General features: G+C 44.0%; 1 protein-coding gene across 1 annotated transcript; it reads left to right on the top strand.

Moving 5' to 3' along the window:
• The first annotated feature begins 349 nt into the window (after positions 1–349).
• On the top strand, positions 350–27,479 carry HEMK1 (HemK methyltransferase family member 1). Its single transcript, XM_009872922.1, has 10 exons — positions 350–628; positions 1,110–1,201; positions 3,737–3,830; positions 17,127–17,279; positions 19,439–19,503; positions 22,735–22,784; positions 24,135–24,240; positions 25,184–25,279; positions 27,006–27,119; positions 27,443–27,479. The coding sequence occupies exons 1-10, from the start codon at positions 350–352 to the stop codon at positions 27,477–27,479; spliced, it is 1,086 nt and encodes a 361-aa protein (XP_009871224.1).

Below are 27,479 nucleotides of genomic sequence, written 5' to 3'. Positions count from 1 at the left end.
TTGCAGTGACAGAACTGGTTTGGTGTCACCTGAGGCTTTTCTTGGGGTAATCCTTTGTTACTCTTAGGATGTGAGTAATTACTTTTGTACCTGTGGACTGGGATTAGGGTAAGCAGTCTGCATTCTATCAAAGGGGAACCTGTGATTTGCCTAGCCTGAAGGATTCAGGCTGTTCTCTTGCCTCCTGTTCTAGGCCAGAAGAGCTGCAAACCACTGCCATTTTCGTGCTGCTCTGAGGAGAATCCACTGACTGTGTTCAGCTGGTGCTTGGCCACAGTGGCTTCTGGTAACACCAAGCGTCCTGTGGCTCTCAGCACTGACTAGATCAGCTCATGGCAACGAGGAACACATGTGGAAGCCAGGAACAATGAGATGCCTCACCAACCCACTGCTCAGGAGGTTGTTGGGTCTCTCGTCTCAGTGTGTGCCAGGGATGCTGAGTCAAAGTAAAGGTCCTGTCCTCAGTCTAAGGTGGTCATCTCCGAGGCAGAGCTGCAGCGCGGGACCTGGGCTCATGACTGCCACTGATGTGGTCAACTACTGGCAGAAGGTGTTTGAGACAAATGGCATCCCTGAAGCACGAGAATCCAGTGAATATATTGTGTCATTTGTCCTGGGAGCAAAAACAGTTAAGTAATAGGAGAAAAATAAGGTCTGTATGTGCCTCTCACCGTGTCATTTGGGTTGAATCTCTTACTTTTCTTTTGATCTTACTTACAGGAAGTAGAACAGCTTTTCCTTCCTTAGATGGCAGAGAGGATGAGGCATGGTTTATTAATGCCTGTAGAACAACTGGAGTCTCTTAAATACCTTCTTTTGTAGAGACTGAAATGTAACCTGTGACATATACACCCACACTGTACCCTTGCTTTCTTGGTGGAACGATTCTTAATTTCACCTATTCTTCTGAGCCCTGAAAAGTAGCAGAACAGTTGTGCAGATTTGTTTTTAAACATGCATATAGGTTCCCATAATCATTTGTGGTTTCCAACAGTCCCAGGCATGTATGTTTGCCAGTGTACTGGGTCTTCCTGGAAGATATCCTTGGGAGGGACGGAGGATGCTCCAGTGGCACAGGTGGGCAGGTTTTAAAGTGACCTTGTCTTCAGTTTCAGAGCTTGAATTCCAAAAGCCTCCACACTCCACTTACAGCAGTGCAGCAGGAGCAAATCCAGCAACTGAGCAACAAGCGACTAGAAAGGTAGGAGCATCCTCTTATAGTCATTCCTTTGGAGGGTTTTCCTTAAGTCTTAATGCAGCCAGAAGAATGGCAGCAGAGAGAATGTGGGAGACCATTAGCAGCTGACATGTCAAGTAACAGTGCTGTGTTGGTCTCTCATGGTGACAGAAGTCATGGGCATTTGCTGTTTTCAGGTAGCAAATCACCTGGCTCTTCCGTCTGGGAGCAAGGAGAGTTTAGGGGATGACAGAGAGGAGCAGAAAACTAGCAATACTGAGTTGGGTGTGTTTTCACTAAACCCTTCTGTGTTTACAAAATTTAGCCTTGGCCCCTTCTGTCTGATTCCACTCTCTCTTCAGCTGCCAGTCCTATACTGGTCTGTGGTGTTGCTGTGATTTCCTTTCTAGGCTTTGCCTACAAAGGGATTTCCCTGGTGTTCAGAGGTGAACATGGCTGCTGTAGTTTTGGTCTCCATTTGGCCCTGTATTTGCTTACTCTGTATGAGGTGTTCTCTTAGTGCAAGTATTAAACAGGTTTGGTGTGAAGAAATTACCTGGAATCAGGCTGGGTCTGAAGAGTAGTGCGTGAGGAGAGAAAATATTCAGGAACTTTTAGAAGGGTGGGAGATACTTGGGAGTATCCTTGGAAGTAGCATCCTCATGCTTGTTTATATGAGTGTGGTTATGATGTGGATCCTTATTTTGCTGTGAAGGTTAATCCTGCCGTGACATGCATGGACTAATAAGACATGAGAGTTTCTCAGGGAGTCAGTGTGTTAGCAGGACCCGAGTGTCTTCCCTGAAATTTTCCTGCTACTCTTTGAGTTTTGTGTTAGGAATAGAAATGCAAATTTCCCAGAGCTGTCTAACTTGCAAGTTGCTCTGCTTTATGTGCTGTTAAGTTTGCAACAAATACCTGCTCTTCTGCATGAAGAAGTGAGGTATGGTGCCTCTCAGCAGCTGTAAACATGGCCCTAAAACTCAGAGAATCATGGAAGTTGACAGGGAGCTCTGGAAATCCAGTCTGCTGCCCCTGCTCAAAGCGGGATGAACTGGATCAAGCTGTTCAGAGCCATGCCCAATTTAGTTTTTAATGTGTCTAAAGACAGATACTATAAAACCTCTTTGGACAGCCTCGTCCTTTGTTTGACCATCCTCACAGTGTTTAAAAAAAAAAGAAAAAAGAAAAGAAAAAAAAAAGAGAAAAAGGTGGTGGTTCTTAGGTTTAAATGGAGTTTTCTGTATTTCACTCTGTGGCTTCTGCCTCATTTTCAGTGCATACCACTGAATAGTCAGGCTCTGTCATCTTTACTCCATCTCACCAGATACATGTTGTCATTGATGAGATTTCTCTCCTTTGCCCCACCCCCCCAGTCTGAGCCTTCACTTCTTAAGGCTAAACTCTTCCAGCTCACAGTCTCTCTTTTATGTCAGATGCTCCAATCCCTTAATCATCTTAATGGTCATTTGTTGGACTTACTCCAGTATGTTCATGTCTTTCCTGTACTGGGAGCCCAGCACTCCAGATGTTTGCTAGCAGTGCTGAATAGACGTGAAGGATCCCCTCCCTTGACCTTCTGGCAGCGCTCTGCCTAATGAAGCCCAGGAAGCCACTGACCTTCTTTGCTGCAAAGGCACATTGTTGGCTCATGGTCACTTTGTCCACCTGATCCCCAGGGCTTTTTCGGCAAGGCTGCTGTCCAGCTGGCTGGCCCCCAGCCTGTACTGGTGCATGCGGTTATTTCTTTCCAGTTTATAGGACTTCACGTTATTATTTGCTGAATTTCTTGAGGTTCCTGTCAGGCCATTTCTCCAGCTTCCTGAGGTCCCTCTGGAAAGTAGCACAGTCATCTGGTCTATTAACGACTCCTCTCAATTTTCTGTCACTTGCGGACATGCCAAGGGTGTTCTCTCTCCCTTCATCTAGATCAGTAATAAAGATGTTCCACTTTACTGGCCCACTGTTGATCCTGGGAGTGTTCCACTAGTGATCGGCCTTCAGCTGGACTTTGCACCACTGAACACAGCCTTCGAAGCCTGCCAGTTCAGTCACTCTTCAGTCCACCTCATTTATCTGGTCCATACTTCATCAGCTTGTATATCAGGATGTTATAGAAGATGGTATCAAAACCCTTATGGAAGTCAAGATAAACAAGATTGATTACTCCCTCCTCATGCACCATCATGCTAGTCATTGTGTCATAGGTGGCTGTCAGGTCGGTCGGGAATGACTTCCCCTTTGTAAATCTACGCTGACTTCTCCCAGTGACCTTCCTGTCCTTGCTGTGTTTGGAACGATCTCTAGGACTATTTGTTCCATCACTTTCCCCAGTATCAAGGTGAGGCTGAAAGGCCTGTAGGGTCCCCAGGTCCAGTGCTTGATAGCAAACTTTTGTAGGAATGGAGGTCCCGCAGCACATGCAGTTGAGAGGGGTGTCTAGGTGCTCGCCGTTAGAGGGATGATGTGGTTAATAATGAGGTAAGCATAATATTGAGAGCTTTTCTGTGTTATGGAATGTAGTCCTAAAGCGTTCACACCTGCTTTTGTGTGTCACAGAATGCCGGTGCAGTATGTGCTTGGTGAGTGGGACTTTCAGGACCTGACTCTGAAGATGAGACCCCCAGTATTTATTCCTCGGCCTGAAACAGAGGTATGAATACGGGGAATGTGGCGAGGGCTGGCTTGAACCTGTGAATGACATCATAAGATATAATGACAGCACTGCTACGAAGGTGCCCTGTATATCATGAGGTTGTAGTGATGAGGAAGTCAAATCACTTCTTTTAAAACAGAGGAGGATTCTAAGCTTGTGATCTGGAAGTGATGTTGGTGAACTTTGCCTCCTGGCTCAGTGAAAGATGTTGCAAGCTAGTGTTGCGATTTTCAAAGGGAAGGTCGCAAAAACGACAGAACTTATCTGCATGTAGATAAGCAGGCACTTCTTTATTGCAGCGCTGGGAGGCCTGGGAATCACCCCATGCTTCGAATACATCAACAAAAATTCAATCTATTTATACACTCTTTTGCAAAATTATAATATTTTAACATAAACATGCATACACTGTCCGCTATTAATTTTAACCTTTATAATGATTGGTTCAACCCTTATTAATATTCATATGTCTTATTTCCATACAATCGCTGGCAATTGGGGTGAGACCACATTTAACCACAAAACAAAAATGGGGGAGTAGGGAGGTGGGGAGGCATGCCTGCGTGAAATGCAACCTATTGATCTGTCTATATGAAATATGCTGGTATTTTTATTAAAGTACAGATGCAGTGAGACCAGAGACAGGGTGCGGTAAGACATTTTACAAGTACAAAACATTCTCTGCCGACTTTGCAGCCTGCACAGCTCTGGCTTTTGCTAAGGCCTACACACGACTTTTAGCATTAGTAAAATTCTGTGCTCCTTATCCTAATATAAATTTATAAACTAATTTAATTAAAATAGTGATTAGCTATTCATTAAGCAATTAGCTCCTTAAAACTTAAGTCTGATTACAACACTAGCATATCACTTACGTACACAGAGATCCATCTGTGCTGACGGAAGGACTTAGCTTGCTTTCCTAATTTCTGCTGTAGTCGTGACTCCTAGAAGCTCAAAACCTATGCTGCTCTATCCCAGTGGCTTAGTATTCTGATACAAGGATAAGAATCTTAAAAAGTTGTCCAGAGGCTGTTACAAGAATCCTGCAGTTGGAAAATGTAATGAACTCCAGAGAGCTTGTTTGTCCATGTGCAGACTAAAACAGTGCAGGCTGGTAGGAAATGGCATCCAGCAACAGTCTGATGGCTCCGTGGTGGTTTCTGGACAAACACTGTGAACTGAAGGGTTGTTTCTTGAATGGTAACAAAAACAGATACTTCATGCAGAAGGGTAAGTTCTAACCTGGGCTAGAATTAAATATGAAAATATGAATGTCAGTCATAAGAACGTAAAGAACAGCCATACATGATCAAGTTAAAATTCTGATTTTCCCAGTCTACACAATCCTTCCTCTGACACCTTTTATTACACAGAAGTTAAAAGGCAGACAGCCTGTGCTTCCATTATGCTCTTTCAAGAAGAGGATGCTACTGAAATCCATTCGAGGATTCCATGAATTTAGTGGGAATCAGCACAACTACTACTTAGATGTCCTCTCAGCTCAGCCTGTAGACCAAAGTCTTGATTTGGTGTAGGACATCAGCAGCATCTCACTGAGAGCCTGCTGGGCCCTAAGTCACAGTGATGACACTTGTGTCCAGAGAAGGCTTGAGCCCTCTGTTTTGTCTGATCACTCCATGGCAATGAAGTTTGAAGATAGGGCTGTAAAGGAATAGTTTTGCCAGCTGGAGCCCAGTGATGGTTAGCTTTGTTATTGTCAACAGTGTTTCTTCTCCAGTTGATACAAGAGAATATTTCCAACCTCTTAACTCCTCATTAGTTCACAGATGCAACATGAACGTTAAAACTTGCATGTTCTGCGAGTCAAAACATCTGCTGGCAAGGCTTTCTCTGGTGCTGTGCTCTTACTCCCTCCGTGCAGTGCCAGGCTTCAAACAAAGGCCCATTGTGTGGAGTGGAAGCCAGGATGGCCAATGCCTGAGAACGTTGTTAATTGTGCCCACGTGTGTGATTGTGGTAAAAGCATCTCCACTGGCCCAAAGTGACATGCAGTGCTGTGTAACCTGCTGTGTTTGGAACCGCTTAATGTACTCTGGTACAAAAATGTAGTGTAAACAGCTTAACCCAAACCTCGTCTCTGGAAGATTTATTTAATGTGTCACAGTATTTACTATGAAAGCACATCTTTAGTACATTAGTTATGGAAGACCAGAAGTTTATGATGATAGCTCGGGAATAGAGCTCTGTTGGCAAATGAGAGTTTTCTTGTGATCTGGTGCTGGGGAGGTTGCTTGGGCAGGAATAGTGTGGGGACAAGATCCAGCTATTTAGCTGTACCTGGCAGGACACTTCTTTAGGCATGTGCTGCATCCAGGAACTGGGTGGTGTGTGTAAGCAGTTGTACAAAGTGAGTTAATGTACAGATCCTTTCCTTCTGCTAGAAAAGAAAAGTTGGTCAGCTCTCACTCAGAGCTTTGTTCAGTGTATTTGGGTTCAGGTTTGCCTATATTTTGCTTCATTGGAGTAATTTTTCCAATATTCACTGAACTTGAAAACTGCAGTGGAAATATCTCCTTTTTGGAACTATGTCCTTTCAAAAATATTAGGTTAGTTGCATCAGTTACTCTCTGTTTAGGAGTTGTCTGCAGCATTCTTACAACCAATAGTGCTGAAACTTTCATCAAATAGTACCTGTAAATAATCCTTGTTCTTTAGGAAGTGGTTCGTTATCAACACTGATATACCACGTTCAAGTTGCATATCTGTGACTGTGCACACAAGCTGTATGGCATGCCTTTCCTTGGCTGAGTAAGTGACTCTCAGAATTGACTTGTCAGTGCAGATACACAAGCAGCTGCAAAAATTGCTTCCTGTATTTATATAGCTCTTGCAAACACTCCTGCTTGTTGATTTAAAGTCTGAAAAGAGGAGCCATTTTATTCTACGGTTACAACAGAAGGCTTGTAACTCTTGCTCCCAGACGCGTTGGTAATGGCAGGAAGGCAAGCACAGTATGGCATAAACCACCGGCATTGTTTCAGTCCCGGGGACGGAGAGACACATGTGAAGAGAGAAGCTCAGTTGTCTGCTTAATTTTTCTCTGTGTGAAGTTTGCCCCCAGACATTGTCTGTTTATTTCTCTCTGGTAGCTGAGCCCTCTCTCTCTCCCTCTGGGAATATTTTTTCAGCACATGTGGCTTTATTCCTCTGTTCTGTGGGAATCCGGTTGGGAAGGGAACAGGCAGCCGAAATTAGGAAGCTAGCAGATCCTGTTTAAGCTCCGAGAGCAGGATAACAAAGCTGATTGCATTCAGCCATAACTTCGTGGTGTGCAGGGCTGATAGATGGGTGTGCGAGCACAGACATACTGCGTTGGAGGACAGTTTTGTTAAGCAGTCCTCACTGTCACTTTCCTCCAGTTACCTGGCCCTCTGTGAGCAAAGTTTTGAACTTGCTGCTACAAGCACTGAGAGGGTTTACAAGGGCTTGGGGAACGTCATGTCCTGCCTGCTTTCCTCCTGTGACAGGCTTCTGTACTTGAAAGGGGTTTGGGACAAAATTCAGAGTTGTGCTCAGTCTTGTGAATTATTTTTGTCATGTGATTATTATTGTCGTGTCAAGGAATCTCTGTCTCAACATTGCTCAGTCACCGTATTAATGGAGAAGAAAGTCCTTTTCCCAAAGCAAGACCTTCTAAAACTCAGACACCAGCCTTGTGGATCAGAGGAAAAATAAGATAAAGAGGAGAGCTCAGCCAGCTGTGGGTACAGTTCCTCTTTTTGTCCAGGCAGTTAGAGGCTAAATGAAGCTTCACCATGTCTTCTCTGAGGAAAGGTTTGGTTTGGTCCAGGACTTACTTCTCCAAAGGAAGTACTTTGGGGCATACGGAGTTCACCAGTCTTACCCCTAGAGGGCACTCCAGGCTTAGGCTCGCAGAGTTCCTGATGGCTCAGTTTCCTGTTATTTATTGTAGATTTTCTGTTGTTTCTGATCCCATTTTCTCTTAGATGTTGTGTTTTAAAGCAAGTGGAGGGTTATTTCTTCGGTGGAAACAAAAGAGGTCATCTTTTATTCCTTGCAACTACTGTCAGGCTCTCAGACATTGAGTTTTCGTTCTTGCTGGAGGAAAGATGTTGGTGAGAGAGCTCCTGTTGTGCTTGGGAGGATTGTCACAGTCCTGCCATCCCCTCTTACCCTCAGGCCACCCAGGAGTCACCTGATAACACCTCCTTGACCTCTTGTGATCTTGGCACGAGCTCAAACCCTACGCTTTTGCTGTCTTGGCTTTTTTGTGGTGGCTGTGTCACAAGAACGGTCCATTGTCCTGCAAGCGGGGAGACGTTGTAGGGTGAAGATGTGTGTTTAGCCTGGGGGACATCTTAGGGAAAGAAATTACCAGTCTGTGCCATGCTGAACGTTTTCTTGTAGCCATGCAAAAAAGGTCATGGCTGCAATCTCTTGTGAGAGCAAGAAAAAAGACTTAGTGAGTGAGACTGTATTGGTCTGAATAGTTCAATGTACTATGTCTGATCAGAGTTTGTAGCAGATGGTGGGGGCAAAATTACAAGGGAAAAGGTAGGTAGAAGGATCGTCCCTTCTTTTAACAGTCAGCAATTAAGGACTGTTCTTAGCCAAAGCTGGATTTGGGGCCATCCTGCTTCATAATCACTAATGGATCTGTCCTCCATTAATTTGTTTAATCCTCTTTTGCGTCTGTCTATGTCTAGCCTCCATGACATCATCTGACAGCGAATCTTTCTAATTTTGTATTTTAAGTGGGAAAAGGATTTTCTTTGCTTCCAGTGCTCCATGCTCGTGTAACGGGAAAGCCCTTACTACTGCCCTACACATAAACCATTCATGCTCTCTGTAGCATTTGTAATTTTTAGTTCTGTTGCTGTTTCATCAATTCCTTTTCCATCTATGATTTTTAAGCTTTTAACTTCTTTCCCAAGATAGATTGGTTCCCATGATAACATGCTCAGTACACCAAAAACGTTGCTGTTTACTTGCATCTGTCAGCTGAATGGCAGTTCTTGTGCAGGGCTGTTCTGCAAAAGCACTTTAGGCAAAGATTTGCCAAAGAAACCTTTCACAAAGTTTAACCTAAACATAATCGTTAACCTTTCAAGAAGGTCAAGCACACAGAGAAGGGAGAATTTTTGCTTCCTGGCACGTATATGCAAATATACAGATTGCAAGGTGGGGCCTTTCTCCAGTGCTTTATGTCAAAGCAATGTACGCATTATCTGTTTTAATTGGTGCTATAAGGAAGCTTTTGATGCTGAATGGCCTTTCATTTCCCTAATTTCATTGCTACAGATGGTTATGTTTTTGAAAAGACAAAAGGTCATACTGTTTGCAAGTACAAACATGAGTTAGGATCATGAGTTAGGATTTTGGTGCTTTTTTCATGGGTTTGCCTCTGACCAGTTGTCTCTTCAAAGTAAGGCTACTTTTTCTTTCTTTGTCACTGGCTTCCCAGTTTGGGAAATGGGAAGGATAATGGTGCCCTATCTTGCATGTAGCTTAAGGTCCTTTCTTGAAATATATAGTTGAGCATAAATGCAATAGGGCATTGTTTAATAGATCCAAAATTTACTGCTATCTGTCAAAATGTAGCTGTAAACAAATGTGCTAACATTGGAGTGTTGCTGTTTTGGTCTCACACAGATCAGACTTTGCCCATGTGGTAGGCAATATTTTGTCAGTATGTTGGAGGATATTTTCTGAAAGTGGGCTGTGGCTCAGGGCCTGGGGAATGAGAATTACAAAGAGAGCCCGTTGTTGCTGCAAAGTGCTTGGAATTGCCCTTTGAGCTAGGCACAAGTGTTTAACAGGATCTTATAGGCAGAGACAAATAATGTGGCCTGTGCCTCGTGGCTTCTACTGCCATGAGAGCGTGGAGAAATATTTACAGCTTGTTGTGGTTTAACCCAGCAGGCAGCTAAACACCACCCAACTGTTTGCTCACTGCCCCACAGTGGGATGGGGGAGAGGGTTGGAAGCAAGGTGGGACTCATGGGCTGAAGCAGAGGACAGCTGGACAGAACAGAAATGGAAGGGAAAAAATAATAATAGTGGTAAAAGAATATGCAAAACAAGTGATGCACAGTGTGATTGCTTACCACCCACTGACTGATGCCCAGCAAGGGTCTGAGCAGCAACTACCACCCCTCTGCCAACTCCCCTCAGTTTTATCGTTCAGCATGTTGTCATTTGGTCTGGAATATCCCTTTGGTTAGTTGGGCTCAGCTGTCCTGGCTGTGTCCCCTCCCAGCTCCTTGTGCACCCCCAGCCTCCTCGCTGGCAGGGCAGTAGGAGAAACTAGAAAGTCCTTGACTTAGTGTTAGCACTGCTCAGCAACAGCCAAAACATCAGTGTGTTATCAACAGTATTCTCATCCTAAATCTGAAACACAGCATGGTACCAGCTACTAGAAAGAAAATAAAATCTGTCCCAGCTGAAACTGGGACTGGGCTCTTATAGATATGGGCTGAACATGAGCACCCATTTTCAGTGGGCTGCACTTGTGTGTGTTAACGGGGGATTGCCAAGTACAAGTAGCAGGATTAAATAATCTGTACTATAGAAGTGGAATAGTTGCAACTCAACCAGTTACTGACTGGTTGAGAAAGAAATGGAGAAACTAGGTTTGGAGAGGAACCCGTGGGTGAATTAACAGCTCGAAAAATCTACCATGTCATGAAAGACTTTAAGCTCATCCAAGACAAGTTTAGGGGTTAATTGCCTGGCACACGGAGTAGAAATTTGATAACGGAAGTCTCTAGAAGAGTTGCATATACAAATGTGTAACAAGCAGTATAAGTGCAGGCCGGAAGAAAAGGTGCGCATGTTTAACAGAGAGTGTAATTAATTACTGAAACAGCTTAGCAAGAGTGTATTGCTGGGCACTTTAAAATCAGGACGGGATGTTTTCCCAGGACAGATTTCTTCTTGTTCAACAGGAAATGGAGGAAGAAAATGGGGTTGTTCCTAGTTAACTGGCCAAGATGAACTAGGGCAGTAGTTTCTCCTGGTTTCCTCTGCAGGAAAAAAAAGGCTGTGCTAGTGCAGAGAATTCCTTCAGAGTTGGTGATTTCCAGGACAGACTCAGAAATGTAAATTTAAAGCTAAAATGTGTGCTGAAGGCAGAGAGAGCAACAGCTGTTCTTTTAAGTCATGCACAAACCTGTTCCGTGGGTTAACTTATGCACGCTTTCCTCCTAATATGTTCTCACAGATCTCTGTGTTATTAATGCCTTTATTTCTTTGACCCTAGAAGAAGTCTTTAGCTTTTTTATCTCCCTCTTCCAACTGAAGGAGGGTCTCTATTTCTCTGAGTTTCAGCTGAGTAGCTTAGCTCATCAGCTGATAGAGCAGGATTTACAACTAGAACTGGGAAAAAACCTAACTGTAGAATGACTGTAATACGAGGGGTGGGACTAAAGGGGATTCTCACAGGAATAGGGGGAAAGAAACTCCATTTCCTACCCCCAGTTTCTTTCACACATCTAGGTAACTGGGATTTCAGGACTAGGGACTAGCAGATTGGACCAGTGCATCTGTCCAGATGCTGTATCTGGCAGTGATCAATACCAGTATCTACGAAGAAAGAAAATGCCTTGCTTCTGGCGAGGTGTGCCTAGATAGAGGTTTATGCTGGAGACTCAAGGTATGGCCACTTTACACTGACTTTGATCCACTCTTCTTGACTTTCTTTGACATGGCTAAGTTTAGAGGTGACAACTGTGGTAACTTCTCTTGGGCACTAGCACATGTGGGCTGCAGGGATTGTTGCCTTTTGATGGTCATTTCTGGGTGCTGTCACAGCCTGTCCTCCAGCAGGTGAAACTGCTTAATGTGTGCTCTGACACACCAGAACCCTCTTCTGTTGCATGATGGAGACGATAAACCCCTTCCTCAGTACTAGTTGTGCCTTTACCTGTTTGTTTGTCATTGTTTCTGCCTAAAGCCACCTTTTCTTTCAGGATTAGTTGCTCCAGAAGGAGTTATTTGGTATTTTGCTTTATATATGTGTGTAGGGTGAGTTTCGTGGGCTTTGTGCAACATTTTCTCTGCCTGGCACTGCAGTAGCAGTGCCAGGCAGAATAACCCAGGACAAGAATGCCAGAGCCTGCCTGCTCACTAAGCACTGGGCCGGCTTACTGGCTTGGTTTTGGCAGGGTACATGGCAGTGATCTTTTAGGGCCATTGCCACGGAGTTAGGCTTCCAGCTTGGCTTCCTGGTGTTTTGTCATGTGCTGATCGCAGCCAAGTGGACAAACAGGAGGGGAGGGATGATTTGGTTAATATCAGATCAGACTGTATGGAAAGTCCTGAATTCTGAGAATAAAAGTTTCTGGAAAGCATGCAAACATTCCCAGGAAGTGTGCGAGAGCAGAGAGGAGGTTATCCAGGATTTCATGTGTCTCTTACTTGTCTTGTTTGCCAACCTGGGAAGTTAGAGCCCCTTGCCACCATGGCTTGTATCCCCTGAACCTTGTCTTCCCTGCTTTCCTCAGAGCATGCAGGACATGAAAAAAAGCATGAGTTTAGGGAACACAGTGTGAATTTGTGACCTCCGCCCTCGCCTTTCCCATTCCTCCTCTTCTCTTGTTTTTCTTTCCCTTGTACTTTTAATCACAGAAACGTCAGGTGGGTCATTCGCTGTTGTTGGACTGTAGCACCTCATTGCCCCAGCTCTGGATATGCACACAGCTCCAGCCTCTGTTGAGCAGCGAGAACCTTCGCTGTTTCCTCCTGACTGTCTTGGTGCTGCAAGCTGTCTGACCCTGCACTGTCTGCTGGTTGGAGCTGTGCAGCTGTGGAGCTTGTGGTTTGCGTGCTGGCAGACACTGTCCTCCTGCTTGCTTTGTGCAGCTGTGGTTCCAAGAAATACAGTGAACTAGAGACCTGGCCACAGGGTAATACCAAGAACCTGTCAGAACATGAGAGTGTGCTGGTTGGAGGTGTTGGGGAACAGGAGTTGTGGGTGGATGGGTGAGGCAGAGGCTCATGGGAAGCTGGAGGTGTTCAGAAAGTTTTGTGGGTTTTTTTGCTCAACAGAGAAGATGGAGAGGGAGGGAGGGAAACCCCCAACAAATACGTGACAGTGTGAACTTAGGGCAAATCTGGCAGTGAGGCGAGACTTCCTGGAATCACAAGGTGAGAGCAGGCTGTGAGTGGCTTGGCTAAGAGACAGAAGCTTGAGAACCAGAGAGTGCCGGAAATTAAGAAGCATGGGAAGCAAATATTTGTGTCCCCTATACATGGAATCACAGGTAATAGTTCTCTTCTGGTCCTTGTAAGCTCTTCCTTTGCTTGTCAGGGCCAGATATCCTTTTTCCTCCCAAGTGTGTCCTACATTTTTCCCTGTAGATTTTTAAAATTCACTTGTGGCAAAGACACAGAGGGTCTAGATGTCTTCTCCCCTCTGTGTTTTGTGCTAAGCAGCAAAATGCAGGTCCCTGAAAACCCATTGTTTGACACCTGCATCACTCAGTGCAATGTAGAAACTCTTCCAGATATTCTGCTTTGCACCTTGCTGTCCACCCTCATGAATGCACAGGTTTCAGAGGTGACTGGTGTTCTAGATGTCCCCTTGAATACGTATTTGCACAAAATCCTGTACAATGGGAGAGCAGTTCATTGATTATTGCTGTGCAAGGGGAGTTTGCAATATGCAGAGAGATGGGGATTTAATCACACTGGCAGCTCTGCAGAGCTGTCACTGGCCTCATTCCTAAGCCTAGCCTATTGCCCTGACTGTGGTGCTGTCTGCCTGCAACAGAAGACAAAAAGGCCCTGGATGGAGCATGCTGGCGCTGCTGATGTGCCTGGGAAAGGCACATGGCAATCCTGCAAGCCAAGGGACAGCAGTGGCTGCTGAGCTCACCCTTCTGTGTGACTTCTAGCTCTTCCTCTCTGCTGCTTGAACATCTCGGTACGCCTGTCAACTCAATGAGATGTACAGTGTGACCCTGCATGTAGATGTCAACAACTCTGAGTCGTGGGGGATGCTCAAGTCATGTCGAAGGCCATTCCTTCCCTTCCACATTTATGGCATTGCTAGCAAAAGCCAAGGGAGGATTTTAGTGGGTTTTTTTCTGATTTTGTCTGTGGCTTTTGCTGGGAGAAGGAACAGACTGTTCTTGAATGTACTATGGGAGAAAAGATCTTCAAAATGTTCCATTTCCCCACTCTTGACACAAATATTGCACTTATACCCATGTATGTGTACACCAGGCTTCAGGATAAAAGTAGTTTTGCAGGTACCTGTAATACTGGTTAGCTGGATTTCAGTGTAGGCTGTGTTGTTGCTGGCAATAATGATTCATGCTGTAAGCAATAAATTGAACTTAAATAACTCCACAGTGGAGCGTTTATCCTATCCCTTGGTTAACATGCTATGGGTAAATGTGGAATTGGGTCAAGTTTCTAAGATACTTCTTGAATGTATAATTTTACTTGCTCTTGATAACAGCAACAGTAAAAACCAAAAAGACAATTCAAGAGCAGCCAAGCGCTGTTTGTTTAGATGATGTGGAAATCTAGTTTGATCTTTTGTGCCTTCTGCTTTTCTACAGGAGGTCATTTGCCCTCACACAACTGTAGACGTGCTTGTTCCTAACTGGAGTTTGGGGAACCTGTTTCCATGGTCTGAAGTGATGTCGTTGGGAAGGTGTAGATGGGAGGTGTGGAGCATTGGGTTCAATGCTCTGCTCTGCCATAGTCATCCTTTGTGAGTTCGGGATGGTTGCTGTTTCACAGTTGCTCATCTGGAAGGTGGGAGTTGTGAGGATAAACGTGTTAAAGGTACCGACTTGCTCTGCATGTTGCAGGGACAGGGCACCTGAGCAAAGCAACTAACTAATTTCCCTGGGTTTAGACACTGTAAAGACTCGCTGATTGTCAAGTCTTTGTTTTATCCAAAATAGCATCTTTCTCTAGTAAAGGACATTTCCCACTCTGACCTGGTTAATCATGTAAACAGTATGAGTGAAAGTAAGCCCAGTTGAACAGCCTCCCATTTCAGTTTAGAGTGCCAAGTTTCAGGTAGTTTACCTAACATATTCCATAGGTTAATTACCTAGGCTGCTAAAGTGTTTTCTCTTATCTCCCAGTGGAATTTTTTCTAATTTCATTTCTCAACCTTTAGAGTTGGTGGTCAAACTGACAGTTAAGATACCTTTTAGCAACGATGGCATTATATTAGCAGATGTTTGCTCTCTGAATTTGTTATCCTGAGAAGCTGTGGCATATCCTGCACAATAAAGACCAGGGCCTTTGGCCATCTGCTTCTCTCTCTGTTTCTCAGTGTCTGAATCCGGCATCTCTGTTTAGCACCTTCTGCCTCTTTGTTGCTCTTCCCCAGCTGTGGCTCTAGTCAGATTCGTGTAGAGGTAGGGAATGTCTGTCTTGTGGGGTATTTTGCAGTCTTTGTGTGAACACTCTAACGCATGGCCAGGAACGCTTCATCTCCCAAGGTGAGATTTGAAAGTGATCGCACTGTGTTCTGCAAAGTGCTGTAATTTATCAGTTTCCACTAGTGACATCTTGAAGATGGTGGTATGCTTGGAGAAGCACAGATTTTGGTTGGATCGCTTGCTGGAAGGTGAAAAATACTAAGAATAAACTGAATAATGTTTCAAACCAATCTTGGATAACTTACATGTGATTTCCGAACAGGCAACCCAGTGGCAGTGCCAGTGGGCTACCTGGGCATACTCTGTGTTGTGGCTCATGGGTTTTCCTAATTCTTTGGCAGACGTCGGCGATGACGTGATTTTTTTCTTATACGTGAAGAAACGAACCATGGTGTCCCAGCCAGTTAACACAGAATTACAAATGTCTTATTTCAGTGTGTTCTGTTTTGTCTTTGCTTCTTGCTTTTAATATGTACATAGTTGCAAATTAGTAAGATGCAAAGCCTATATAATACCGACATCTCTTTTTTAATATTCGTGTGGTAAAAACTGAAGTCAGTCCTATTTGAATAGGAGCTTTGACAAGCACTCTAGAAACGCTTTCGCTGTGGAATATGTAAAGTAGAAGTTCCGTTAAAAACTCTAAGCTTGAAATTACTAATGATAAACCTTAGGGTAGTTAATAAATGCAGACAGTACTGTATGGAAGTTACATGTGAACATTTATAATAAGTAGCTTGTAGCCCTGGAGAAAGATGGCTCTTCTGAGTTACCGTAGAGATTTTCTGGAAATACTTGTAAGTGACCAGAAATGGCCAGTATTTAGAAGAGTGATTTAATAGCCAAGCAGAATTTTTGATGTGACTCTTCTTCTGCGGTCTTGCAGTCATCAGAACCTGCTTCCCCAAACCAGCTGTGGTTACAATCTCTGGTTCTCTCTGTTGCAGAAGTGTTTTCGAACAGATTTGTCTAGAGCTGTCAGCAGAAAGGCAAAAGTGATTTGCAAAAGCAATTTTCGCACAGTAACAGGTAGATAAGGTGTTTATTTTTCCCTGTTGCTATGTGAGCACTGGTAGTTCTCTGATGGTTTCCCACAGTCTTGTTGGGAGCCTGTTTTCCTCAAAAATTGTCTAGCAAAGGAATCCCAGAGCAGCAACAAAGAGTATGTGATTTTGGAGGCTGTTAGTATATCTCCCTTATGAGTGCAGTGCCAATACCAACAGGGTAACCAGGGTAGGCCACTGCAGTGTGGCTCCTCATACCTGGCTGAAGCTATCTTAGGTATGAGGGAGGGAGGGTGAAGGCAGCGGTGGTGATCTTTTCCACAGATTAAAGTCTTTTCCACGTGATTTTACATCAACAAAATGTAGTAGGAGTCTGAAATCCATGCAGAGAGCTGCTCATTTGGATCATTTTGTAATGCATTACCTATACCATCCAATTGCAGGTTGGATTATTGGTCTAGATGCTCTTAGGAGCTGTACCTCTGCCTCCAGATTACATACAATGCTGAGTCAGTGTAGAAATCTTACATTTTGAAGCTTACACATTCTGAAAGCTGGAATTTTGGAGTAAATAAAATGGTGTTGCAGAAGATAATGTGATCCATCTGTTTGCTTATTGTGTTTCCCAACAGTGCTAGAAGATTTCAGAGGATCTGTGGGAAATTGTATCCTGAGGATTTGGTTGCTAATCAAAGCACCCCGTGGGGGAGATGGAGCCAGAGTGACTTCTAGCATGTCAGTTCCATTATTGCCATCTGTGTTTTAAAATTTAGCAACAAAATTACATTTCACTGGGCTACAGAGCCAAGAAATTTGAATTCTGGTCCTCAGACCACAAAGATGTGAGTGAAAACAGGTCCCTGAGAAATTTTTGTTTGCTTGTTTGTTTTTGTCAGGATCTCATCTCTTTAGTTGTGGAGGAAGAATCTTGGAAATGTGAGAAGAATTCAGGTTTCTGCTTCCCAGTTCCCGTTCCTCATCCTGTGATCCTGGAGATTGGCTGTGGCTCTGGTGCAATTGCTCTGAGTCTGTTGTGCAAACTGCCACAGGTGAGCTTTTCTCAGTGCTCATGGTACAATCGATGCCCGTGTTACAGGACACTCCCACACTATTAGTCTTCACTGAGATTTCACAGACAAACTTCTTTGCGTTGATGGGACTTCAGCAGCTGAGATCTCTGACAGTTAGGTTCTGGAATTCAGGCTCATTCTGAGTAGAAGAGGGATGTTTAGGAATTGCTCTCCCAGCTGTCTGTGGGAATAGGGGAGACACAGATTGCAAGAACCAAATGTGCTCATTTTTCAGCTGTCTTAGCTCACTATTAATCACCTTAGCTTGAAGCACTGGTGGGTGTTCCTTTAAGCTGATATCCTGGGCTGTGGGCAAAGAGGGACTGAGGTGTGGGCAAACACTTTATTAGTTGAATTTATGGGGCAGTCATCTCTAAAAATCACTTTGCTGTGAATCAAAAGATCTTGTCTCTAGAAACCTGAAGACCGAGTACACGGAAGGGAGTACTACAGAAGTGTCAGTACTTGGGATCAATATGACAAGCATATGTCACACTGCTACGACTGCCAAACCATTTTTTGAAGTCATTTGTTCCCTAATAACAACCCGCACCTTTTGAACGGAGAGAAAAGAGCAGGAAGGAGACCGAGATCTGGGTGACCAAAGCCCTTCTTGTCCCTGATTATTGTGGCCTGTAACATGCTTACTGAGACACTGTTGGCAAACAGAGAGAGAAATGAATGTGGGATATCATTGCATGTCGTTAAGGGAAAATTATTCCACTTTCCTCGGAATTGTGGACCAGCCAGTTCCTCCTTGTGAATGAGAATTGCTGTGGCCAGCCCCTCCTTGTAGAAGTTCAAGACTTAGTATGTAAGAATTTGAGGTTGATGCCTGTGTTCCTCCTCCCAGTGACCTGATAAAGTTAATACTTGAGCTTCATGACTTCAAAGTATAATTACTCTGATTTCTTGAGCTCTTCAAGCTCTCTTCCTTGTCTTTTAAGTTAAAGAGCTGTGTCATTCTGTCCCTGTAACTGATGACAGTCCTTTCCCAGCTGGCTAACACAAACTGCTGTGCCCAGAGAAATAAAGAGCCTTGACTAATTAGAGTTAGCAGTAGCCAACTACTAAGTGAAGTTTATACTCTGTGTGATCTCTTTAGTGTTTGAGGCAGAATTTGGCCCTGGGTTGCTGAGAAAACAGCAGCAGCTTTTCACTTATGGACTCAGCTGTGTCCTTCACCTTAAAGGGTCAGCTTCATGTATGTGGGTGCTAGTCTCAGGCTGTGAAATTAATCCCTCTGAGAATGATGGCCAATCACACCATTATCTCCAAATGCAAAGTGGTTTCTTCAAGCATGCTTTCTCTATGTAAATATTAACCAACATCTATGTTTAAAGAAACATTAAGCAAAGCAAAAATAAGTCAGACTTCTGCCTGCACTTTTGCCAAGGTGGAATAGAAGGTCAAACAAATCTTTAACTGTGTCTTATTTCTTAGTGTTACACTGGAGGACTCAGAAATGCTTGACTCACAGTCAAGTATGTGCAGTCAGTACACACAGTGAACGTGGTATAAGGATGGCAGTGGAGTAACTATGCAAAAGGTGTCTGCATAACAGCATGAAAATGCCAGAACCTCTGTGCAAGTGGTTGTGTTAATACCAGGAGGGATTCTGCTCACGTTAGGGAGGAGAAGCCTATGACATGATCTTCCTTTAACCTGTATCTGCCCCAGACTAGCCAGAATGTTGAATCTTGCACTACTAGGAGCTGTGAACACATCAGGTGCTGTGAGTTGGTGTGAATTCATTGTTGTCAGCTGCGTTGGTTTGGTCAGAAGCATGTTTATTTTGGTAGGCCACTGGCAGTGTTGCAGAGTGCCTTCAGTCTTGTTAGTGGCCTTACTGGAAGTGACTTGTGATCACATCAGTGCCCTGAGATGCATTCTTTGTGAGCTCTTCCTTTTAGGAGCAGAGAGTGAACTGTCAGTCGTCACTTTTTGTCTTGCATGTCCTTTTTTGCAGAATGTGTCTGCTAAGGAATCCTTATGATATAATACTTGTTTGGTGTTTTGGTGTTTGTTTTTTTTTGTTGTTTTTTTATTTTATTTGTTTTTTGGGTTTTTTTTGTCGTTTTTTTTGTTGTTTTTTTTTGTTTTTTTTTTATTTGTTTTTTGGGGTTTTTTTGTCACAGAGCCGAGTGATTGCCATGGATAAAGACGAGGCTGCTGTGGATCTCACCAAGGAGAATGCACATAGGTAAAAGCCTGTATATTACTCATTTTTTGTAATTGTTTGAGGAAGACCGAGAGTCCTCTGTATTTGTACGTGTGGTTCATGTTTATCACCACTGGAAACCAGAGATTTGTTGAGCTCCTTAAGTGTGTTCTGGAAAAAAACCCAACTCATATCTACCGGAGTATTTTTCCTTTGGCTTGTGACTATGCTTTGCAAAGACAGCAGCCTACATAAAGCAATATTACTTACGTGCTGTCTGTCTTCCAAGGGTTTTCAAAGTGCTTCGTGGTAACTGCTCTTACCTCTTTCTGTGAACTTGGAAACTCAAAGGAGCAGATAGCAAGAATGTATATGTCACTTAGAAGGTTAAGGATGAGTATAGCCTGAACCTTCCTCTCTCTGGTTCCCTATACCATTACTGCTGTGCTTGTTTCTGTCATTACCTCTCTAGGTCAAATAGCACAGTCAAATAGCACTTTGATGTGCTAATGTGGCATCCCTCAGCATCCTCCTTGCAGTGTTGAGAATGGTGTTGCTGGGTCCTGTATTGTTTGGATGACACTCGTGCTGTGGCTGAGTGTCCAGAGCTGCTGAATCAAGTATCTTGTGCCTGAAGTCAGGACAAACCTATATCAGGTTGACCTTGTCCTTCTCAGTTGCTCTGCTTCCTCAGCTGGTTCTTCTTAACTCAGGTTATTCTGGACTGTCACTAACACAGCGAGCCCCAGAGCTAGAATCTGCTATTGACTCCAGGATCTCCATCTCTGTAGACATTGTAAAAGGTACAGAATTCTAGTGTGTATTCATATCCTCAGTAACTGCTGGGCCCTCGGCATTAAGTAGAACAGTCTTCAAAAGAATTCCTATTCTCTTATGGAATCTAGTGCAGCTGTGGTGCTCCTTAACTGACATTCCTGTCCACAGAGTCCACATATCCTTTCTTCCCAAGCTGCTGCCAGCATTGGGACTACGGAGACGGGTGACTTGTGTTTCTGGCTGCACTGAGCTGTGTCTCTTCACTTCTTGCAACCCAGTCCCAGCTCCTTTGTGAGTCTGAAGTGATGTGTAGGAACAAGCCCTTCCCAAACTTGTCACCTCACTATTATGCTTTGCTTCCAATCCAGTTATAGGGAATGGGGAGCAGAGATTTCTTTCTGGTGTGTCAATGTAAAATCAAATTCTGTTGCAATTTTTCATAGGTACAGTAAAAGCTGGTCAGATCTTTGCCTCCTTAGTAGATTATTACTCTGGCATCTGGGAAAAATGGTCTTGCTTATTAATAATGCTCAGGAGTGGATGAGGGAGTGTAAATGCTGTTACTAGAGAACCTCATATTTCTCCGTGGATATTTTCACAGCACTTTGTGATCTTGTCCATGGCATGGTGCCCTGTAGCTCTTGGAAGGGAAGTCAGTAGGATAAGCTGCGTTACTGCTTGACTGAAGCTTTTACCACAGCTGTGTTCTCTGGATGCTTAGTTGAGTCTTGCTCTCACTAAATCAGCTTCAGTGCTAGATGACTCATCTGGGCACACTGCAGGCACATGCAGAAATCCCTTCCTTCCTTGATGCCTGTGCATGCTGACAGGGCAGTACCACAGGGTGTCAGCAAAGGCAAGTAGGACTTGGGTGTGGCTTTTGTCACAGCATGCTCTATGAACCCTGTTAGGTAACCCTGAGGTGTTACCCTGAAGAGCTGGGAGGAAAACTCTGCCACTGTGGTTGGAGGAGAGAATATGTAGGGAAGATCTGGGCAGTTCTGTTTTATCTGGACATTGACTGCATTGAGGGCAGGAGTTAAGAAACAGTGCAGACTCCCTGCCATAATGTGCTGCTGCTGGTGTGGGAATGGTATGTCCTGCAGGAGGCTTGGAGGCTTTCTCCAACGCGGATCTTGACCAGACTTGTCTCTCTGATTTTGCAGAATGTTTCCTCTGACATCTCTCAGATGCATTCAGAAAAGCCAGCAGCAAAACTGATGAGAAAAGAGACGTACTTTGATGGGCAGACCATGTCTTACAACCTGTTTCTGTGATCTCTTCTGTAGTATCAGGCTGCCACCAAGCACCGAGGCTACTTTAAAACTTCCCTGTTTTTCCTGTCCCAGGAGCATCAAGGGAGCTTTCCTCAGGATTCCTAGGAATTGAAGAGATCACTCTCTCAGCTATTTTCTCCTGGCAGGGAGCATGTTCTGTAGCAAGCTGGGGATGGATCATGCCAGATTGTCACCAGGCAGTGGCAGTCTCAAGGCTGTTCTACCTTGGATTAGTATAGTGAGTCAGAGAGGTCAGAATCTCAACCAAGACCTTTATAGACCTGTTTCTAAAAACAAGAAGCCGGCATGCTTCCTTGCTCACTTGTCACGGGTAGAGGAGAGGTGTTTGTCTCTTCTAGTGCCTTCAGGGTTTCAGCTGATGTGAGCACCCACAGGACATCTGGCTGCACATGAAAAACACTGTCCATAACATGTTTCCAATTCATGTGCGCAGAGATGTTGGGGGCAAGAAAGACCGTGAATTAGAAATGAGTGTCTGAGAGATCCTAGTGTATATTTTAAATACATTAAACTGTCCAGGCTGTGTATGAGCTGTCTGTAAAGGAGTCCTTTTTCCTACCTCTGTGTCTGGCACAGAGGTTCTGCAGCACTGCATGTGCTGGCCTCCTGGTAGCATGCAGTAACCTCTCATCACCTTAACACTGGTTTGTGAGATGAGACCCAAAGATGCCTGGAAAATACACTCAGATGTCAGAACACTGTTAAGAACTAGATTTTCAAGGAGGTTGGAAAAGCATGTGGCAAACACATTGTCTCCACTTATAGCAGGTTTACATATTTATAGCAGATAGTGTTGTTGTGGAGTGTTTTGTTTCTTTTTGAGTTAGGGTTTGTTTTTTTTACAGGGATAGTGAGCTTACTTGGGAGGAGCCTTGGACATGTAATTAACAAGCAGCAGAGTGGAGAAGTAGTGCAAGAGGTTTTGGGTGCACAGGAGCCATGCCCTGGAATCACCATGGGTGCAGAGTGCGCTCTTCACTTTGAATTTTGTTCCTCAGGCAAAGAGCAGATCCTAAACTTCCCTTGCAGCCAGAGAGGAATCCAGCTGCATGGGAAGTGGGGTAGTGTATCTGCGTATCAGAGATATTTGAGAGATGAGATATTTAATGATCTGTTGTTAGAATGTGCTGTTCATGAATCTACACAAACATGCCTCTTAATCTTTATTCTTTCTGTTTTTGCATCTGGAATCTTACAGGCTGCAACTCCAGGAGAGGATCCACATCCTCCACCAAGATGTTTCATACAGTAAGTCTTTTCACTGTTATAATACCCTTTGTCTTTCTTCCTTTTTACTTTGATGAGGGAAGGCAGGCATGAGAGACAGACAGGGATGCAGATGTCAGGAAGGTGTTGAAGTTAGTAGAGAAAAACATCAGTAAAAAGTGAGCCAAGGAAGCTTTTGCTTTCAGAGATTTCCAGGCCAGATGATCAGCTGAGAGAAGTACCTGACTTCATTAGAAGCTGAATTACTCCTGGGTTTAGGTGTCTAAAGGTTGTGTCTGAGCTGGTAGTCCAGATGCTCTCTAGTCTTACTGGGGAAAGGCAAATATATAGTGTAATTAGTTCCCTGCTGACATGGGTACTTTAGATAAATGTATGTATGCCTGTCTCTCCATTGGTGTTAGAGGCAGCCCAGATATTTAGCGTAGATAAAATGCCCAGCCTTACTCACCTGAAATTAGATGAGCTGAATCAGGGAGCTGTTGTCTTCCCTGGATCTGGCTGAAATCAGTTAAAACTGCCATTTTGTGAGGCTTACCCAGTTAGGTGGATGTGTGCTTGGCTGTTTCTTGGCCAGGAGCTCCAGCATTGTAGAGTCATTAGTGCACCTTTCTGACACTGTTGGTTTTGACACTGTACTACCTTTAAGGGCTATGTCTATACAGTCTTCTCTCCGCAAATCTGAGTTTCTGCTGCCCACACTCCAAACAGCAGCAAGCCAGCCAGCTGAAAAGCCTGCAGCTGTGTGGGCATTGCACCTGGATGGGTAAGCCCTGTGCTGAGAGGCTGCCCTGAGGACAGTGCCACACTCATGGTTACACGATGTCTGATTCAGGGCTGCTGTGTGCCTGGCCAGGCAATGGCATGAACGTAGCGAGCTGGGCCTTGTCAGCAGAAGACTAAACCATTAGATGGTTGATGTTGCTGGTAGGGCCTGGCTCTTTTGCTTGCTAGAGGTCCTTCTGCAGCTCTGATGAGAGGAAGGATATACAGCTGACAGCTGATCTAAGCTCCCGCTTAGGTGTTTGCGGGACTTCTCAAATTCCAGTTGTTGCTTTAGGCCCAGGTGAGCACAGAGCTCCAAAGCATCAAGATCCTGTGCTTTGTAATTTTCCAATAAGCAAGGATGTCAGTATGAAACACTGATACTTAGCGTGTGCTTAGCTTTCTATCACTCTTGCATTCAAGGTGGAAGAGTGAGTGGGTCAGGCTATCCCAAAAGGAAATAGGATAGAATTTTATTACAGAATAGCAGAGCCTAACACACATGGATATGTGTCTGGAGAGACAAGTTTCGGAATGACATTTTGATGCTGAGTTTATAGGGAAGATGACTGTGATTCAGAGCTTATTGTGGTGCCTTTTGTTTTCTAGGTTCTGCCAAGCAGCTGCTACTCTGGGGCCCCATAGACTTCATAGTCAGTAACCCCCCATATGTCTTCCATGAGGACATGGCTTCCTTGGATGCAGAAATCCTCTGGTAATCAGATAAATAGATTTTTCTTCTCCCGTTCCTTGAAGCAAGGTTTTCCGTCTGCTTCCTTACACTATACACAAAACATGCAAATATAGTGTACATGTACATAATGTAGGTGTGTTTACACGGTATATAGTAATACAAGGTTACTTTAATACTTTTTACAGTATTTTAAAATACCGAAGTATTTTAAACACTTATGAAAATGGAAAACGCACACAATGAATTTAGCAAGGTTCCAATCCAAAACTGTTTCAGAACGTTTTTTCTATTAGACCTTTTTTATTACTTTTTTTTTTCCAATTTGTGTGAATTTCTGAAGTAAAGTACAAGCTTTTTATCATGAAAAAAAAAAATGTGTGGAAATGGTGCAACCCATTCTCATCCCAATACTTGTCTTGAGCGAAACAACCCACATAAATATGAATAAGCTCTTTTGAGATGTGGAACTACTTTGTGTGTGCTGGTTCTTCCTGAGAATTGATTGTCATGCATACCAGGACAAAGTCCTGCACCTGTCTTTGTACAAAATGTGAACCAGAGCAGCTTTCTGTATCCTACTTTGCTCTGCTAGGTTAGAAGGCAGTCCAACCTGGTCGTTGGCATGCTTGAAATACAGCAAGTGATCCCTAGCTGGACAGCCTGCACTCTCTCTCCAGCTGGCACAGAGTGAACAGATCCACCTGTTGGAAGTATGTGACCCTGACGGCAACTGGCTCATAATTTTCAGGAAGAGTTCAGAGGATATTCTCAGCCTGGTGATGACAGCCTTCTTACTCCTAGTATTTTATATAAGAGCTGTGAGTGGTGTCACCTGCTGTAGGAGTGCTGGAGTTCAGGTGTGTTAGGTGCGCCTTTCTCCATGGAGGGTGGGGCAGTGCATCCTCAGGGACATGGCTCGTGCTACATGAATTGCTGTTAATGGCATCTTATTCCCACGCTCCAGCTATGAGGACCTTGATGCCCTGGATGGGGGAGATGATGGGATGAGAGTCATCAAATCAATTTTGGCTCTGGCTCCTTCTCTTCTGAAGGATTCTGGGTAAGCACTGTTCTGTTTGAATTTCATGTCTTTTGTCCATTCACTTCTATAACTTCTGTTTTCTTTCCATACAAGAAGGTACAGAGAGAAAACAGTTGCAATAATGTGTGTTTCCTGCCCCATCTAATAATAGCAGTTTTAAAAATGTCACGTGTATAAGCAAAATTAGCTTGAAGTTAGTTAATAAAGGGATAGGAGGTTTCTTTGGTCTATGGTAGTGTTTCATAGTCGTTGCTGAAGTGAGGATCTTTAAAGGTCAAAGCAGCAACAAAAAGAACATGAAAGAGAGCAGCAGAGAGAGACTACCAAAAAAAAGGGGAGCGTTCTAAGCAGAATAACTGGTTGAAGGAGAAGCAATATAGAATTCTGTGGGAATGGATGTAGATCTCTACTTCCCTCCCACCCTTTAATTAGGGGAAACTTGTTTATTGTGCCAGAATACAATGCTGAATATCCCAGGAGAGAGAAGATTGGCCAGGGAGAGTTTCCTATTCTCCGTCGTGTGGGATCCATTTTGTGCTTGAAGATCAACGTGCTGATACCAAAAAGATTTGTTGTGCCAGGGCATTCACATATCCTGTTGAAAATTCCTGACGTTTTGCCAGCATAAGAGAGGTCATTGAAAATCTGCTGTTTTGAGAAGAGGAACAGGAATATTGAGAGGCATATTGCATGCAGAAGAATTTGTTGCTTGTGCTTTGCATGACCACAAGAGCAGAAGATGCTCCTCAGAACTTCCCAGCAACAGAGATTGGTCTCATGGGGTTGTTTGTTAGAATTATACTTTTTCCTTCCCTTTTTGCTTGCTTTGTAAGGTGGTGCCCCCATTGAGGAGTGGAAGTTTTCTAAGGTCAGAAGTGAGATCCACACCCAGCTTGTAGTTAGTTTGGTGAATTTGTAGGGAGTATTCAGTGTGGGACATTTTAGGAATTCTCAGGAGAGCATATGATTAGGGCTGGGCCTCGGTTCTTTGCCTGGGTAAACTTTTATCTTGCTGCACTGTTGCAGGCTGTAACCAGTTCCATCATCTCCATATGCCTGGAAGTTAGAGTCCTTCTGCCTTGTTATTAGAGTGGAGGCTCAGAAATGGGCTGGTATTATAAAGCCCAGTTGCGGCACAGATGGAAATAGCCCTGCGGTGTCCTGGTGCACTAGCTGTTGTCTGATCATTTCCTTTATTCCTGCTGCATTTTCCTTTGTACAGACCTCTGTGTAGGTTTGAGTGCTGATAGTGTTTTCATAACTGATTTATGGAGACATTTACTGTGGGAAAATGTGTACACTAACTTTATGACTCTCGCTACTGGGACTCACTGTCACCCTGCTTGTACAAAGAGGAAGCTCAAGCTGTCAGTTCAGTATTCATGCATTTGCATTATAAAATTTCATTCTGGCCTTAAATCTTTAGAAAGACAGAGCTGGTGGTATCTCTGCATGAGGTTCAAAAGAGATCCTTATGCCTTGATACAAGAGTTTAGCTGCTCATACAGGAGGACCATGAGAATTCCCCTCAAGATCCACACCTTCTCCCTGTGAAGGAGGCAGCTGGGATCTGCATCTTAAATGGACAGCTATGATCTGGTTTAGGATTATTGGATTGCAGTGGATTTGCTGACCTTGTTTCTTGCACTGATAGGAGTCATCCAGAAAGACCTTAATTTTTGTCAGGTTAGCAACCTAAATGTGTACATCTCCTCACTTTCTACCCTCAAATGTGTCCTTTCAGGAGTGTGTTTCTGGAAGTTGATCCCAGACACCCAAACATGGTGAAGAACTGGCTACAAGCACACCCCAACTTACTACTTGTCCTCCGTGCCGTTCACGAGGACTTCTGTGGCAAGTAAGTCTTTTCCACCTTCTTTTCTTCAAGTATAGGTCCGTATCCTTTTTAGATTATGTCCCTGCACCCTGATGTGTTGAACTAACACAGGCAGAGAAAGGCCGGAGTTCAAGAGTCCCTTCAAGTATCCCAACCTTCTCATATCCTGAGATAGCCTCGCAAGTGTTTCCTAGTCAGTAACTCCTGCAGGTAAGCATTTTTGGTGGGGGTGACTGGCTCTGGTGAGATTATCACCATTGGAAAATTGCTGCATTTATAGGATAGAGGTAGAAGCATGTTCTCCCTAACAAGACTTAAAGCTCTGGTCATTCTTTTTCCCACAGGCCTAGGTTTCTGCACATCCTAAAACAAGGCAGATAA

This window comes from Apaloderma vittatum, unplaced genomic scaffold (genome assembly GCF_000703405.1).
Source record: "Apaloderma vittatum isolate BGI_N311 unplaced genomic scaffold, ASM70340v1 scaffold2957, whole genome shotgun sequence".
NCBI lineage: Eukaryota > Metazoa > Chordata > Aves > Trogoniformes > Trogonidae > Apaloderma > Apaloderma vittatum.
This window is presented reverse-complemented; position numbering and strand designations above follow the sequence as displayed.

What these genes read in the sequence shown, in the direction of transcription:
- HEMK1 (XM_009872922.1), top strand. Translation starts at nt 350, where the DNA reads ATGTGGAAGCCAGGAACAATGAGATGCCTCACCAACCCACTGCTCAGG. An exon ending in TGTTGTGCAAACTGCCACAG is followed by an intron (nt 17,280 to 19,438) that starts GTGAGCTTTTCT and finishes TTTTTGTCACAG; the next exon opens with AGCCGAGTGATTGCCATGGA. An exon ending in TTGGATGCAGAAATCCTCTG is followed by an intron (nt 24,241 to 25,183) that starts GTAATCAGATAA and finishes CCCACGCTCCAG; the next exon opens with CTATGAGGACCTTGATGCCC.